The 18321-nt window shown below is 38.8% G+C and overlaps 1 protein-coding gene across 2 annotated transcripts in view; it reads right to left on the bottom strand.

The window, feature by feature from the left end:
- Nucleotides 1–1428: 1428 nt before the first annotated feature.
- The window catches only part of GPATCH2 (G-patch domain containing 2), a 100789-nt gene continuing 83896 nt past the window's right edge, over nucleotides 1429–18321 (bottom strand). For both annotated transcript variants that reach the window (XM_070949037.1, XM_070949028.1), the window contains exons 9-10: nucleotides 17670–17752; nucleotides 1429–2708 (exon numbers count right to left, since the gene is read on the bottom strand). In XM_070949037.1, the coding sequence (XP_070805138.1) occupies nucleotides 2539–2708; nucleotides 17670–17752 (253 nt within the window). In that variant the 3' untranslated portion in view covers nucleotides 1429–2538. The remainder of the gene's footprint in view (nucleotides 2709–17669; nucleotides 17753–18321) is intronic.

The raw sequence follows: 18321 nt of genomic DNA on the forward strand, positions 1-18321 counted from the left end.
GTCTTGATCTTGAAATCCCCAGATGCATCACCCTGAAATAAAAATGCTAGCCTACTTTCCAATACATTACTGCTCTTTGGTGCACTTTTTTCCTTTCAAAATGTAGATCAAGTATTTTTTTTCCAAAATAAGCCAATCTCATCTACATTAATTATTTTGCCTAACAAATAACCTCCCTTCTCATTAATTTATTTCAACATTTCAGGAACATCAAATGCAGCATTTATATCGACACTTGCTGCTTCACCTTGTACTTTAATATTCTGTAAATCTGCCCTCATTCTGGAACAATTGAACCAACCCCTATTTGCAACAAATTCCTCATCACAATTACCTTCACTTGCTGCATGTGCAGCTTTTAAATCATTAAAAAGGCTTCAAGCTTTTTCTTGCAATAAAGGCTAATAGGCATATTACCTTGATTTTGATCATCAAACCAAATTATCAATAGCCTTTCAATGATTAAATAACTGTATTGTTTAATAATAATTGTAGTTTCCATGAAGGCAGGGTCTTTCACATGCTCCATTATTCCCACTTTATCTTTCAAAATTGTTCTGATCATTGACAAATTGTAGCCTTTACACTTTATTTTCACACACAATTGTTTGCCTTTTCTTTGATGCATCTTCAGTACTTTTAGCAGACTTACACTTTGGAAGCATGGTTACAAAGGTAAAAAAAGAGAAAAATTAAAGCCAAATCAAAAGTTATACACTCAACACAGCGCTAATGACAAAGTGATCTCCTTCCTCAAGACAACAAACTGCTGAAGTCGCACAGTTTTCAAGAGCACGAGTTCATTATGAGTTCATAATTATTAATCACTGCATTTAACTTAATTTTTTTTAATATAATAGACTTTATGGCAATTCATTCATAAGTACAAGTTCCCTGTAAGTCGGATGTTCTTAACCCAGGAACTGCCTCATGATCATATTCTGGTAGGAGTATTTTAATGAATTCAAAGGGCAATTAGTTTGGGGAGCAGATATGCCATTCTAGCATAATAATTAGAACACATCATTAATGCATTGATGGAAGTCCTCTTTAATGAATTTGGGATGTCAGCACAATGACAAGTCCAAAGATTAAGTATAATATTGTTAATCTTATCAAAAGGTTGTCTGTTTTACTATTCCCTTTGCTGCTTTTTAAAAAATTTGTGCCTGGGAAGCCTTCCTTCTCACTAGCAGGCACCATTTGTCAATTACAGAAATATTCCCCAAACTACCACGGATGGACTCTAGTTAATATGGTCCCATTTTAAATCCATCCCCTCAAGTTAGACAGTTAAGTTAGACAGACAGTGATATGGTAAAAGGTGATAGTAGTTTAAAATCTTTATTTTAGAAAGAATACAAGCTAAAACACCAGAAAGCAAAGTTTTTTAAAAAAAGTTTAAAATTGTACTAGGAGGGTGTGTAAATAAGAAAAGAGAATTGAGTTACCTGCTGCAAATGTTGGAAGACAAATTCATCATTTGTCATTTTGCATTTCTCATGCAAAATTGCACATTTTGAAGCAAGAAGCGATTTATGCTGATCTAGAGATTGCATAATACTGAACCATTTAGAAGACCCAATTGAATCAAAGCTGTAGAGAGTCGGATGGCAATATTTTAAAAACAAGGGTGCATCACCTGGGGCTCCAGGGCTAAATGTGACCCCAAAATTTGATGTAGCACCTGTTGCAATCACAATTATTGTGCCCAAAGGTGAGAAGTATTAAATAAATAGAAGGTCTTATTACTTGTATGTAATTAATTTAATTATATACACACAATTTAATTTAGGCTTTGCCCCTAATGTTTTGTTCTATGGGCTGGGGGCATCTGTGGAGACACAGATATCTATAGCATAAAATATTCCGTGCCACAGAACAATTGAAACCCCTTACCCTGTTAACATTCATTACATTTATCACACCCATGTAAAAAAATGACACTGTTAACCCCATCTAAAGAGTCATATGCTGCCTTTAGCTCAAAGCATTTTGTGCATTTCAATACAAAAGGTAAACTCTGGTCTCTTTTCCTATTCTATTTTTGCCTCTTATTACAAAAAGAATTCTGCAACCAGACTTTCTTTTGTACTACCCACTACAACTTTTTGGAATGAATGTGAGAAATGCAGCAAAATGCTTCCCAGACAAGGCGCCTTAGTAACAAAGCAGCTTTCCAGAGTAAAAGGTCCATGTTAAAACCAGCAAAGGATAATGGGTTTATGTACAGTGTTGGGAGGAGAATTTAATCATTTCTTAGAATCTTTGACAACGTAAACTAATTAAGACCACGGACACTTTTAAAAAAGGTACAATTTAAAAGATGATTATTATTACACACTCAGGATTCAAAGATTAGGACTGTCCTAACGACTGGCCCCACACAGCTTTAACAGAAAACAATGAAGCGTCTCTATTAAAAAAATTACAGTAAGAATCACTGGATGTTTTGGCAACAAATTAGAATGCTTTCAGATATTCAAAGTTCAAATTAGTTTTGTTGATGTCTGAACCAGCAGTTGGAATCTCTTTCTGTCAGCTGAATCCAAGTCCAAGTCCCTTTGGCCTCTGGATTGCCCGGATTGGTTCGGCTATCCCTTTGCCATCTGGCCCAAGGCCTGTGCCAGGCGTCCATCCCATGCTTTGGAGCATCCGATTCCCAATGTTGCTGTCTGAGATTGGCTGAGCATTTTCACCAACAAACCCTGAGACAAAAAGGAATATTCAACATTAATCGGTACACTCACATGAATAAGAATGAATGCTAATTTGAAAATAGTATAGGCCGATTTCCTTCCTTATTTCAAAGAAAATGCATTATATGAATGTGACAATGTCATTGCATGATGTGTTTTTGTTAAACACTCCTTACAGCCAAATGTCTATGGAGATTCTCGGTCATCCAGGACATGGTTGTCCCAAAGATGCTTTTTCAAGAGGCAGTTGGACTTTCTGGTTTTTCTTCTTTGAAGATGTTTCGCTTTTCATCCAAGAAACTTCTTTAGAGCTGAAGAAGCTTCTCGGATCAGAAGCGAAACATTTTCAAAGAAGAAAAACCAAAATGTTTTCAAAGAAGAAAAACCAGAAAGTCCAATTGCCTCTTGAAAAAGCACCTTTGGGACTCCTTACAGCCAAACGCTTGAAAGTAATAGAAGTAGAAATACAGATAGTATTTTTCATGATACGCCTCTTATCACACCTATTTAAATTGATATGTTAAATCTATATAGCATTTCAATTCTGAAAAGATGCTTTGAAGTGTATAAGGCAGAAATGTTTCATATGTCTGCAATCCTTTCACGGCTGCAGTTTTCTTGGGATTATGTGGATACTTTACAGAGTTGCCGACAGTTGCTATGCTTGTGCACTTGCAAGCTCTGAAACACTGTTTAGGTATCAAAGTGTTGCACAGCTTAAATATTACTTGCAATATGGGAAAAAATGAAATGTTCTATAGTCTATATGTAATAAATCAGGGGAACTCCTTAAAAAGAGAAAAAAAGGGGCAAAAAGAAAACAAATTTGCAATTTAATTTTTATTTCAAAATAATGTGATGTCATTAAAGGTAGATTTCTATGAAAATTAAGGCATGCAATTTTTCTCAACAGCTGTTGGTACAGGTACATTCTGGTTAAACAGAGCACTAGCATTCAGTGCCATACCCTTTATTTTACAGAGTTTGCTATGAATTAATTTAATTCCATCTGTATGCTAAAATCAGATCAGAGGTCTAATGCTGCTATAGACTTCACATCTGTTTAATCATTTTAGGATACAGCAGCTTGATGAAGTTCAGACTTTATAACTACGTAATATTTAAAAATGGTGAGAATTTTAATAGTTGGAGAATTTCAATAGGTCTTAAACTGAAAAGAATGTCAGAAGTATTGACTATACTTCAATATACAAAGTATTTTCTAACATTTATAGCTTTTGATTTGTCGGTTTTTAAACGGTACTTTTAAATGGACTTTTGAAAACCAGCTGAATACAGAACTGGCCTCAATTAAGTAAAAATGTCATTTTCAATACGTGTGAATCTTTAAGTCTAGTGCTACAATTGAAAAAAAATCTTCCTTCTCATGTCTGTAATCAAATTTATGCTGCTTTATGTTTAACAGAAGATTGATGCTGCCATTCAAAGAACGCTTACCAGGAAGAAAAACTCACTCAGGATGGGCAGGTTGTAAATACTGTACTCCTAGGCCATAGGAATACAATTTACAGGATTATGCTTTTTAGAAAAACACTATACTGAATACATTTAAAAGATTCAAGATTGGGAGAAAATGCCATTTTCATGGGATATAATGTTTGATTTAGATGTTTGCATTTTTAGAAAGAAACAACCATTACTTTCATGTACTATAGGCATATATTTCATGGCTAGAAAGTTTTATATATATATATTTGTACACTGCATTTTAATATTAGATTAGGGCTTCTATTAATTAAGAACACTTTAAATGATTAACAAGTATATGAATAAAATAATTAATTTGGAAAGGAATGTTTTTGCTTTTAAATAATTGAAGTATATGTCACAGCAATTGCAATACCAGATCTATACAAATACCCTTCCATATGTTAAAAAAAAATACCAGAGTACAGATTTGATGTACTGTTCCCAGTTCCCAAGTAGTTTTTAATTATTCAGTGTAACTGATTGTCTGATTGTCTAACAGGACACTTCTATGCCCACCTAGTTCGGCTTCTTGAACTCAGCAGAAACTACTGCAGTAAAATAGGAGCTACACACTTTTAGGACTGAAGCTTTATAAGCAACTAGGCAACCCATGCTCCATTGCATCATCATTTAATCATAATTTCCTTACCTGAGCAGAGAAACAGAATGTCCTTGGGTGGGCAAAACAGCAGCTGAAGTAAGAGCAACTTTTGACTTCCTGCCAACTTCCCCATTGAGTTTCTTTGTGGGAAGCTGACAGGGAAGCCTTTCCTTTCCTTTCCTTTCCTTTCCTTTCCTTTCCTTTCCTTTCCTTTCCTTTCCTTTCCTTTCCTTTCCTTTCCTTCCCCTCTCTCTCCCTCGCTTCCTTTCTCCTTCCTTTGCTTCCTCAAATTTGTGCTGGCTTCTCCATTTGCTTTGGATTTAAGAAACTTGTAGAGAGAAAGTAAGTGGGGAAGCCAGGAGAAAGCTGCAAGTCCAAGGTCAGCAGGCACGTAAGTGGCTGCTGCTAAGTGGGGGAGGGAGCAAGTTGTAGAGTCAGGAATGGTATATGGGGTGCATGAAAGGTGTGGTATGGGTTGCAAGGGGTATGAGCGTGCACCAGCGATGCAGTGCAGGTGGGTGGTACGTGTCAGGAAAAGTTCCAGTGTGTGTGAGATGCTGTGTGGGTCAGGAGCTACAGTGGGGGTGAGGTAAAGAAGGGTGAGAGTCATGGGGTTGTGCAAGAGATCCCTTATGGATCAAATAGGGTGTGCAGGGAGAGGTGCAGAACAAGAACAATGCATAGGGATCACAATGATGTGTAAGAGCTGCCGTGCCGGTTGGGGATGTTATGGGCTGGGAAGGGTATGGGGGGGGGGTACTGAAGAGGTATCGTATGGGTCAAGGAAGGGTGTATGTATGGGGGTGTGCAAGATGTACTGTATGGGTTGGGGAAGGCATGAAGGGAAAACAACATGAGTTGGGGAAGTTGGCACACAGGTTGAAGAAGTATGCAGTGGGTGGCTTGGCCCATGATGGGTACATGGCTGTTCCTTCTTCCCCTTTCCTTCCTTCCCAGGAGGCAGGTAAGTGAATGCAGGGATTGTGAGATTGGCTGGGAAACTGCCATGGAACATTGACAATGAAGCTCACATGACCACAGCAACAGTACAGCAGCAGCCAGCAGCACTGAAGCAGCCACAACTTTTCCAAATTTCAATCCCTCGGTCCTGCTTTTTGGACATATTCTGTAAGTTAGCCCATTTGAGATACTTTAGTTCAGAATAGTTGCCCTAAGATGCACTGTTTCACCCAGTTAAAGGTCATGATGAAAGTTGTAGTAGTAAATAGCTTCTCTTTCTTTTTCTGTATTGTCTCACCTTACTTATTTAAAACTTTTAATGATAAATACATGTAAAAGACGATAAATTAAACATTTTACCATAGCATAATTCTATATTACGCTAGATCAATTTTGGTTCCGATTGCCTCTATTTATAACTTTAACATACATAAATTTAACCAAGTTTGCACACTTATTATTTTCTTCTCCAGCACTTCTAAATCCTAAATACTTTAAGTCTTTAAGTAGATGGAATTTTTTTGCCTCGTTGGCCAATCTACATGATCTGACAACTCTAACCTTATCCTGGGTCTCACTTATGCCTATCATAGCTGAAAAAGTCTTTCTGTCTTAAATTCCCAAGGAGCTCTGTGGATGGTAATTCACTTGAGTAATTGGCTCAAGAGATGAAAATCTTGTAACTGCTTCTCTTAGCTACTAATCTATCCAGCTGACTGCAAGCCTAATTGGCAGCTTGTTTAGTAATTTGGCTTCTAAAGTGTTGTATTGATGTTGCATAAACAACCAATGGGAAACAGGGAGATACATGCTGCTTCACTTATAACTTAGTATACCCTTTCCTCTATTCTCTGAAGACATTTTAGATTCAGAGTATTACTATCGGTTCTCTGTTTGTGATTGTCAAAGCAACCTGCAAAATACAAATGTTTAAAATGCTAGGCTTTGATTTTTAATACAGGGAAGCTGTGTATCTAGCTGTACTCTCAAAAGCATGCGCTATCATTCTCTGCTATTTTTCCCCAGGGATCCCTTACAGCAAGCTTTAAAAAAAAGACTAATCTTTTACAGAAAGGTAGATCTCTTTTAACTATCAAGCTGCATGTGAATTTTTAAACCAACTCTTCATTATTAAACAAAACTATTCACTAGGTAACTAGGTAACTAGGTAACTAGTAGAGACTTAGATTCCTTCTCATGGAGCTATGCTGATACATTGTCAGGAACAGATTCTCCCTCACATAGAAGTCCATTTTGTTTCCATATGTATAATTCATTAATACACTTCTTTTGAGATGGGTAGCATGAATTTATATCAATTGCTATAAATACTGAGGAAACTATCATAATATCTAGTTTCTTAAAAAGTGTTTTGTATCAGGATGTTCTTTTTGCATGTAGAGTATTTCACTCATGTCGAGATTCCTTTTGTTCCATCATTAAATCTCATCAATAACATAGTTTGAGATGCTGGGACAGAAGGCAGAAACACCAGGTAAAGTCTTTTCCTTTTCTCCTTATGAACCAAATACAGGTAGTCCTTGACCTCTGACTATAATTGAGCCCAAAATTTCTATTGTTAAGTGAGTCACATTTGTTAAGTGAGTTTTGCCTCATTTTACAACCTTTCTTGCCACAGATGTTAAATGTTAGTAGTTGTTACTAACAGGGTTGTTAAGTGAAACTGGCTTCCCCATTGACTTTTCTTGTCAGAAGGTCGCAAAAGAGGGGCTCACATGACCCCAGGACACTGCAACTATCATAAATATGAGTCAGCTGCCAAGCACCTGAATTTTAAACACATGACCATGGGGATGCTGCAATGGCTGCAAGTGCAAAAAGGGGTCATAAGTCACTTTTTTGAGTGCAGTTGTAACTTTGAATAGTCGTTAAATGAACTGTTGTAAGTTGAGGACTACATATATCCAAGTAAAAATAGGTAATTCTATGCAAGGTAATAGTCTCATTTACCCACTGAGAAGAAAACATATTTTCACATGTCCTACTACCTGCAGGCCTATAGTTTAGGATCCCAGAAAATGTACACAATTCAATCTCAGTCATAAGAGATACTATTACTATATAACTGAATTAATATTTACACCTAGTCTCCATAATACAAAGGCCAAATGTGAAAAGGCTTTATATACCGGTTAAATTTTATTTATTTTATTTTATTTCTATACCGCCCTTCTCCTGCGGGACTCAGGGCGGTGTACAGCCAAGATAAAACATTGCATATAAAATTTAAAAACAATTTAAAAAAACAATTAAATAATTTTCGCCCAAGATATTAAAAACAACCCAATTAAAACCGAATTCAATTAAAACTGAGAGGATGGGATCAAGCCAGCCCGGCTAGATGGAATAGGTGTGTTTTCAGGGCCCGACGAAAAGTCCGGAGGTCTGATATCATGCGTATCTCAGGGGGTAGGTCATTCCAGAGGGCGGGAGAAGGCTCTCCCCCTGGGGGTCACCAGCCGACACTGTCTGGCCGACGGCACCCTGAGGAGGCCCTCTCTGTGCGAGCGAACCGGTCGGTGGGAGGCTATTGGCGGCAGAAGGCGGTCTCGCAGATACCCCGGCCCTAAGCCATGGAGCACTTTAAAGGTGGTCACCAACACCTTGAAGCGCACCCGGAAGACCACAGGAAGCCAGTGCAGCTCGCACAGGAGAAGTGTCATATGTGAGCGCCCCGTCGCTCCCATAATCCCCCGTGTGGCCGCATTCTGGACTAACTGTAGCCTCCGGGTGCACCCCAAGGGGAGCCCCATGTAGACAGCATTGCAGTAGTCCAGGCGGGAAGTGACGAGTGCTTGAGTGACCATGTGTAGGGAGTCCCGATTCAGAAAGGGGCGCAACTGGCATATCAGGCAAACCTGATAAAAAGCCCCCCTGGCCACGGCCGTCATGTGCTCTTCTAAAGACAGCCGTGCATCCAGGAGGATGCCTAAGTTGCGAGCCCTCTCCGTGGGGGCCAGTGATTCGCCCCCAATAGCCAGCGATGGCACCAGCTGGCTATATCGGGACGCCGGAAGCCACAGCCACTCGGTCTTGGAAGGGTTGAGTCGGAACCTGTTTCTCCCCATCCAGGCCCGCACGGCCTCCAGGCACTGGACATCACTTCAAGGGCATCGTTGGGGTGGCCTGGGGTAGAGATGTACAGCTGAGTATCGTCAGCGTACTGATGGAACTCCACCCCAAAGCCACGGATGATCTCACCCAGCGGCTTTACATAAATGTTGATCAGAAGGGGCGAGAGGACCGACCCTTGCGGCACCCCACAAGCAAGGCGCCTCGGGGTCGACCGCTGCCCCCCTGTCAACACAGATTGCGACCGGTCAGAGAGGTAGGAGGAGAACCACTGCAGAACGGTGCCCCCCACCCCCAGCCCCTTCAACCGGTGCAACATGATACCATGGTCAATGGTATCAAAAGCCGCTGAGAGATCTAACAGGACCAGGATAGAGGAGCAACCCCTATCCCGAGCCCTCCAGAGATCATCCATCAACGCGACCAATGCTGTTTCCGTGCTGTGCCCAGGTCGGAAGCCGGACTGGAGCGGGTCTAGATAGACAGCTTCATCCAGGTACCGGGGAAGCTGCCGTGCCACCACACTCTCAACAACCTTCGCAACAAAGCGAAGGTTGGAGACTGGACAATAGTTAGCCAATACAGCCGGATCCAGAGAGGGCTTCTTGAGGAGGGGCCTCACCACCGCTTCTTTCAAAGCGGCCGGCAGGACCCCCTCACTCAAAGAAGCGTTAACAATCCTCTGGAGCCAGCCTCGTGTAACCTCCCGGGAAGCCAGTACCAGCCAGGAGGAACACGGGTCCAATAAACATGTGGTTGCGTTCAGCCATCCCAGGATCCTGTCCATGTCCTCGGGAGCCACAGGATCGAACTCCTCCCAGATAACACTCTCAAGACCTGCCTCATGAAAGATGGACACTTGAATTGCCAATAAAATGAGTTACATTGTCTTGGCACTATAAATATTCAATTCTGTTTGTTAAAGACAATGAAAATATTTATAACTGTGTTTGAGATTTCTGAGAAACAAGTAGCAGAATGTTATATTATGTATCATAATTGAGAACTGTCAAATCAAAACACATTTTTGTTCTTCCAACTGATAAAACCAACTTTCATGTAATTGAGCAATTCAGAAAAAAAAATGAGGTATCCATTTTTGGACAAATGTTGCTTAATAACTTTGTGCCACTGCTGGCCACTACCAGCATTTGAATTTTAGGTGGGAAAAAAAAAATCTAAAGTCTATCTGTTTTACTCTTCTAAGACTGTTTTATACTTATAGAAAGATTTCTACAATATGTTTGATTTTTCCCATGCAAATTGTTTGTCTTCTAGAATATAAACAAGTGTGTGAAGCACAGGTAAATTAATAACCCATACCTCAAAGCACGCAGCTACCTTGAAAAGTTGAACGTAAGACTTCCAATGGAAGAAATGGTGGACAAGATGGCTCTGAACAGCAGATCTGACAGAAGAGAGAATGAATGAGCAGAATGAAGAGCCAGTGAGTAGACAGGCTCTTTGACAATTCCTTTCTGCATAAGGAGAGAATTTGAGATAGCCAACAAGTGCTCCAGGCAGTTGTTCCTTGTAAGGAGACTGCAATATTGTGGTTTCTCTGGTGGGTTTAGAGCTCTGAGACACTTGTTCAAACGATGGTCAGTTCCTGTGAAATGACATTAGGTTTGAATAGTACTTTTCTTAATCACTTTTCAAAATTGTCTGTTAACTGCTTTTTGGCTGTTAGAAACTTTGGATCAACACTACTGAGTGAGTTTCCTTCAATCCTTAGGGAAATAAAGTTTTAATTATAAGTTTAAGGACTTAAAACATTTTTAATAAAGCAAAAGGGTGATTAAAACTGATTTTAGAAAGTTACAAGTAGACTAAGGGTCCCAATAAATTTTGATCTAAATGCCAACAACAAATGTATTATGGACTAATTAATGGGGGACTTAATATATTCACTGATATTTGTATTTATTTGCCCTTTCCTCCTTGTGAATAGAAATGAAGTTTCTATATATATGGTTGTGGGCTCTTCTGATGGCTGCTAGTAATAGACAGAAGGAAAACTAAGTCCAGTATTCAGGGAAAAATCAATTTAGGATATGGGGGACAACAGTCTTTAGGAATGTTATTGATCAAGAAGATACAGACAGATTTCACACAGTTCTTAGTCATCTCTGATGAATCTGTATCATGCTTATATCAAAACCAGTACATAACTTCCAATAAAACCCCTACTCTTGCAATAAAGTCTGTTAAAGTGTCCTTTGAAGGTTAGTAAATCACCAAAGATATTCAGAATATCCTTCTATATCAGGTAATTTATTGCTTTTACTACTAATCTATTCTTTAAGTATTTATTGCTAAACGACTTAGGGCTGCCCTAAAAACACCAAAGCATCTGATTATACCCATACAGTTTTTTTTAAAAAAAACATAGTAATCTAACGTGTGAAGAAAATTGCATTTTGTTTCACTGCTTTGTTTCTCAATTTTTAAACAGAAGCTTTATTTAGACTTTATCTTAGCTAAATATTTCCTGTTCCAAGGAAAATATAACAGAACTTTCTATTCCAGTTATTGACTGGAATCTTCTAACAGAATTCACCTTATTTTCTTTGTTGCTTTAGTTCACCTTTACAGATGACATTTTTAAACTATAAAATGCTCTTCTCTGATAAAAGTTTCTTGCTTCAACAGTTTTCTTTGCTGTATGATAAAATCTACATCCTTTGTTACTAATGCACACAATGCTATTGGTATGTGACTTTGTCTCAAGGCTGAGAAGAGGCTATAAATTTAGAAATCAATAGCTAACTCTATCAATATTCATTTTACTTTTTCAATACAAAATACAAAGGTGAAAGAGCAGTAAATAAGCTACAGCGCTGAAATAAATTGGGTGTTCTTGTCACAATTAATAAATGTTTAACCAATAACATTTCTAGCTACAGTAGTCTATAGCCCTGTCACATATCTTGAAGTACACAGTCACACCGATGCCAAACAAAAATTCAGAATCTAGAGAAAACCTCATTCCATCAGCTCCATCCTCATTCCGTGTTAGCTCCATCATGCTATCTATCTTCTGAACGTGCATTACTAAGGCCATTCAACACACTGCATACAAAGGCAGGGAAAACCATTTGTCATCAATTGACATTTAAGAAAGTGCCAACTGAAACCTTGTCTTCATAGGCTTGCTAAGTTCATAAGTCTGGCAGTAAGAGATAGATCTTACAATGTCAAATATTTATGTAATAAATTTGATAAACAAATAAATGAGACAGAAGAATTAAATCAAATTTATCCACCAATATGAGGTATATCTTCTTCCAGTTACACATACCTATTTTTTTTTTTTTGTTGTTGAAGGAGGCACAATTGATTGGGATTAGGGTTACCATATAATATCCCCATAATAACATTTCAACATATGTAATTTATAATTTTAGCTGCTTAGAGTTGCCTTGGGTGCATGAGATGGGCAGCAAATAAATTTGATAAAATTATCTACATACTACTGAAACACTTCTGTCTGTTTATTTGTAACCTTCAATTGGGCAAAATAGGAATGTATAGGGCAACAATTAATTGAATCAAGGTAACTCAAATAGGCTAACTTACAGAATGCCCAAACCTATGTCTCCTATGGGAATGAAATTTGGCAAAGTAGTGGCTGCTTCAGTGCCACCACACACCTTCCAACTACATTTACTAGAAACCCATAGGTTGTGTGGCGCAAGGGAAAATAGGAGAGGTGTATCCCTGCCCTCTGTCAACTGTCCCACCGCATTAAAAGGCAAAAGAAACTCCTGAGACATTTTTTCTCCAATAGTATAACTTTACTGAAACCCTTTTTCTAATTTCCCTCTAACCCTGCACCCAATCAGATGGCTCAAGGGCATGTTTAATGAACAAGACTCAATGGGCAAGCAGCCATTAGCTGCTTTGGAACCAAGCCTGAAATCTGAGTTCTCTTAATGGTGGTGTCCAATGAGAGAAACACAAGGGAGTCATTTGGAGGCCTATGAACAAGATAGAGTTGATTGGGAGCACCAACAATCGAGGGGGCCCTTGGGGACATAACAAAGGGAAGCAAGGATTTCCTTATGGTCAGTGGCTCCAATTGTTGCTTCTCCCTCTAGCAAAGTGGCAAGCAGTTCTGTGGGTCAGGTGAGGAGGAGTCTTCACAGCATCTTTCTTGAGGGTTAAAAGGGGAGGGGAAATTTTAAGCCTATATCATATGTGGAAAGAGGAAAGACAAAACATGCCTGCTGATGGGAGCACTGATGGTTGATGAATGGGCCCCTTTCCTCCCTGGAGGAAGAGGGGCCTTGGGGACATGTCAGAATGGAGAGTGGGGTGCAGTTCACAGCTCCCTTGCTTTCCCCTCTTCCCAACAAAGTGGCAGGCAGTTCTATGGGTCAACAGAGGAAGGGGAGAAGCAGTGACTTCACCTAGGCTCTCCTAAGGGTTGCGAGGATAGAAGAAATGATACACATCTATAATGTATGAGGAAAGAAGAATGACCCAATGGGTCATAGGTTATTTGGCAACTACTTATTTGTTCTTTGTAGAACTGTGCAAAAATTGGTAGTAAGGAAAGAATTTCAAGAATGTAGATATTATCTTGAAAGGGCAACCATTCCTATTGCCCAGAGCATATGCTAATAGGTAGAAGTCAAATTTGTATGTTCCACATATGTGATTTGGCAGGTTAGAGGTTCTTTAACAGATTTGATCTTCTTGTAGAGGGCAGAGAGGAAAGAAATGAAGGAAAAACATTTGCCCATATCATGTCTGAAACATACCAAGCAAGAATAAAAGCAAACTCTATGCAAGTGCACAATCCTCTTTTCAATAAATTTAGTATTGACAAAAGGTCTTCAATTATTAGGGAAAATGCATACAGACGAGAGTATATTTTGTTAATTAGCATTGTAACATTTTCTAGAAATATGATCATCCCATGATTTCTGCCATTTTACTGCAAACTTTCTCAACAATGCAGCAAATAAGTCATCCATTAAAAAAATATCGTTAAATACTTGGGCCTCGATACCAAAGATAGCAAGACTCTAGATTTTCCTCTCATCTAGATTTTTCTATCATCCTCTATGTGGCTTCTAAAGGATCTTTAGACCTCTTTGAGATGGAAAAGCTAACTATTTCTGTCACCACCTGAAAGATACCTTTCATTGGCAGATATAGGTAAATGGTAGTTTACTCTATTATTGAGGAAATGGGGACAAAACTGAAATAGAATAGTTTGAGACCATGATTTAAACACAATTTGATCCAGAGGGATCATAGTTTAGGCACTCAAAAAAACAGGAAGATGCATTATTCCAATCAAACTATGGTCCACCTGGCCTAGGAAAGATGACATGAGCTGGCAGTAACATTCTTTTGGATTTCTGAGAGAAATATGCTGGAGATTGAAACTGTTTCTTTTAGCATGGAAAGTAGGGGCATCATCCCACAACTACAACTATTCATTAAGTATTATATTATTTTCTACCAGAAATAGTTCCTCTATACTTAGCGAGAAACGTTTTCCTTTATTTTTATTCCATTATTTGAAAACATTTTCAAGTGATGCAATAGAAATATTCCAAATATTTTCATAAAACAACTTTCTTCTGTCACTTGCAAGTTGTGAAGTTAAAATCACCTTGTAGAAATAATTATATTATCCTCTCCTCAGCTATTAAGCATTTTACTTCTTGCTATACATATGGTTGTAGTCTTAGGGGCCTGACCTAGCCATTTTCTATTTCTATGTTACTACCGCCAAGGTACTTTAGCAATATTTTTAGAGTGTTCTTGGTCTGGTGCTATCAGTGATAGCTGAAATGCTGTGAAAATATAAAGCCATTCTAATGGAATGACAAAGTTAGATAACCCCCGGAAACAACTCAGTATCAGCAGAAGGAAGAACTACGTGATTCTTAACTTTCAAATGTACACAGAAATAAACCAATAGTAAAGTACAGATAGCTAACTCCAGAAATAATTTCCAAGGTGTATTATGTATTAAATAAATACAGTGCATTCAGAAAGTATACAGACCCCCTGCACTTTTGTCAATTTTGTTATGCTGCAAGTTGTTATGCTGCAAGATTCTACAGTTGTTGAAATTCATTTTTCTCATTAATCTACACTCAGTACCCCATAATGACAAAGTGAAAACAGAATTTTGGAAATGTCTATACATTTATTAAAAAGAAAAAAACTGAAATATCACATACAAAAATCCTTTCTTTCCGGGAGCAGAACTTAAATCATCCTGTTGGATTTGGCCCAATACTCAAGGCTGTGATAATTTTGAATAGTGATTTTGTTCACTATGGCAACATCTGTCTAGGTCATTTACAAAAATGGTAAATAATATTGGGCCAAATAGGGAATTCTTCCTTTGAAAAAGTGTTTCTAAGCCAGTTAAAAGCACCCTTTGGATGCTGTTATTCAACAAGCTGAAAATATATGAGACCAGCCTAGTTCAGTTTACCCATACTAACCACAAAAATGCAATAATAAACCCTCTTTTTACTGATTAACCTCCCCAAACCCTATATCCATAGCTGTCCCCTCGTCCACCAAACTAAGCACTCTGTAATAAAAGAAAAGAAAAGAAAAGAAAAGAAAAGAAAAGAGGTTAAGATGACATGATTCTTTCTTAATAATGCATGCTGTTTCTTGTTAATGGTAGCATTGTTTTCTACATGTTTGCAGATATGTACTTGGAAAATTTGTGCTATTGTATTGCAAGTATAGATGTTAAACTGAGTCTTCCTCTTCCGCTTTTTGAATATTAGGACTACATTGGCTTCTTTTTTTTCCTGACTAGTTCTTTAGCAGTTTTCAAAAAGCACTTCCACTAGTTCCTTAAAAATTCTGGAAAGCAATTCCTCTGGCTATTGAAAAATTGAATGTTTGTAAGATAGCAAGGTATTTTTTTCTGTATTTTACCAGCTCTAAACTTGTCTAGTTCCTTTTTCTTAGTCTGAGAAAAGATATTTGCAAAGAACTTCAGCAGAACTGTCCTCGTCCCCATTATTTCTTCCCTATCACACACTAATTCCTGTTTGTTACCTTTATTCTCTCCACCGATAAACAGGAGCTGGAGATGACACTACCTACAGATCTCCTTTCTATCATGTAGATTGTAGTAGGGACTTTTAAGTACCCTTTCCTGCCATGTTCCTCCTGTGTGATCTTGTATAGCCATATCTCTAATATCCAGCACTTCTTTACCTGGACCCATGCATCTGTCTCCCTCTCTTGTTCAATTTAAAGCCCCCTTGATAGGGTTCTAACCAAACATATTTCTTCTTCTCTTGTGAGATGTAGCCCATTCCATGCAATAATTGCTTATAATGTGGTTTAAGTTGTGATCTAGGAAATATATAGATCAGTGATGGCTAACCTTTTTGCCATTGCATACCAGGAGCGGGGGGGTGAGTCACGCACATGCATGCCCATAGCAATAATTCTATGCACCCTGCCCCCACACATGCGCGCACGACCCCACCCACCCCCCTGCTCCTGGCACACGATGGCATGGTGGGCACAGTAGGCCCGTTTTTCTCCCTCACCAGGCTCCAGAGCCTTTCTAGGTGCCTGGGAAGAGAGAAAAACGGGCCTTCCCCACCACCACCCCCAAGGCCCTCCGGAGACAGGAAACAGCCTGTCTCCCTACTTCCAGTGGACCCAGAAGGCTGGAGCTGAGCTCGCGTGCCCACCAATATGGCTACGCATGCCACTTATGGCACGCATGCCATAGGTTTGCCATCACGAATATAGATTGTTTAGTTTTATTTTAATTCTGTATGTTTCTAGAGCAGGGGTATCAAACTGGTGTCGTCATGGCGTCGTCACATGATGTATCAGGACTTTTTCCCCCTTCACTAAACCAGGCGTGGGCATGGCCAGTGCATGACACATTGGCCTGCGGGCCGGGAGTTTGACAGTCCTGCTCTAAAGTAACATGGAAGTGTGATGGGTGGCTCTATTAATTCAATCAATCAATCAATCAATCTTGCTGATCAGCACACTCTTAGGGTTCTATTACTCCTTGTAATATTCTTAAGTGTTTGTGTTCAATCAGTTTGGTGAACCTTGGGTAATCTTTTCATTCCATTCTGGATAGATGAACTGGGAATAAAGCATACTTTTTTTAAAAAATTGCCTGGACAGGCAATGGAGCCCTTGAATTTTCTCCTCCTAGCTAACCACTGAAGATCTCTATTTCTAAATACAGGCAAGAGAAAATAGGCTGTTCTTAATTTTATTTGCTACTATGTATTTAGTTAACATTAATTATAAGGAGAGTAGCTAGCATAGAGTTGTGATGGAAAGAGGAGAAAGTTTAATTTCCCCTTATTTCCATGGTCCTAATCAGAAATAGCACCTCCAATGAGGAGCACAGTTTCTACATGAAGAAATCATTGAAAAGAATAGATCAGGGTCAATAACTGAGCTACTTATCCTGTTTTCCCCAACAAGTTGCTTTAGATCTTTTTTTACACTTAGTCTGCAATCACATGCACATTACTAGAACCAAACCCCACTAAGGTCAATGGAATTAATTTCCTAGTAATTACTAATTCCCTCTAGGGTTTAAAGAAACTGCAGCCTCAAAACCCTTTTCCCAGCTCTTAAAAATGCTTTAAAATATGTCAGTCAGTCAGTCAGTCAGTCAGTCAGTCAGTCAGTCAGTCAGTCAGTCAGTCAGTCAGTCTGTCTGTCTGTCTGTCTGTCTGTCTGTCTGTCTGTCTGTCTGTCTGTCTATCTATCTATCTATCTATCTATCTATCTATCTATCTATCTATCTGAATAACATATTTAATTATGCTGAATCTGCTTACCAGTAGGTCCTGGCAATGGTGCTGCTTTTCTTCTTCGTTTGATATCACCCATACATAAGGATCCTAAATGGACGCTTGTCTGTCTGCAAGGAAATCAGAGATATGTAGGCAAAATGGTAAGCAAATAGTTTCATGGGGAAATTAATATAATAAAATTCATGATATAGTATCCAATTTCTTCTTTAAAGTTTCCAGTGTTGGATCATCCACAACTTCTGGAGGCAAGTTGTTCCACTGGTTAATTGTTCTAACTGTCAAGAAAATTCTCCTTAGTTCTATGTTGCTTGTTTCCTTGATTAGTTTCCATCCATTGCTTCTTGTCCTGCATTTAGGTAATTATGTATGGGTGTGAAAGTTGGACACTAATAATAGCTGATCAAATCAATGCCTTTGAACTGTGGTATCATGGATAGCCAGAATACCCAACAGGGAGGTGCTGAATCATATAAAAGCAGAAACTTCACTTAAAGCCAAAATTACAAGACTACATCTGATTTACTTTGGCCATGTCTTGCGTGCAAATTCATTGGAGAAGTCAATAATGCTAGGAATGATTAGTGGATCAAGAAAAAGGGACAAACAAAGAACTTGCTGGCTTTATACCATCAAAGCTGATACAAAGATGAGCATCCAACAACTGAAAGAAGCTGTG

This window comes from Pituophis catenifer, unplaced genomic scaffold (genome assembly GCF_029215685.1).
Source record: "Pituophis catenifer annectens isolate HBS135680 unplaced genomic scaffold, rPitCat1.0.hap2 SCAF_1, whole genome shotgun sequence".
NCBI classification, from domain to species: Eukaryota; Metazoa; Chordata; class Lepidosauria; order Squamata; family Colubridae; genus Pituophis; species Pituophis catenifer.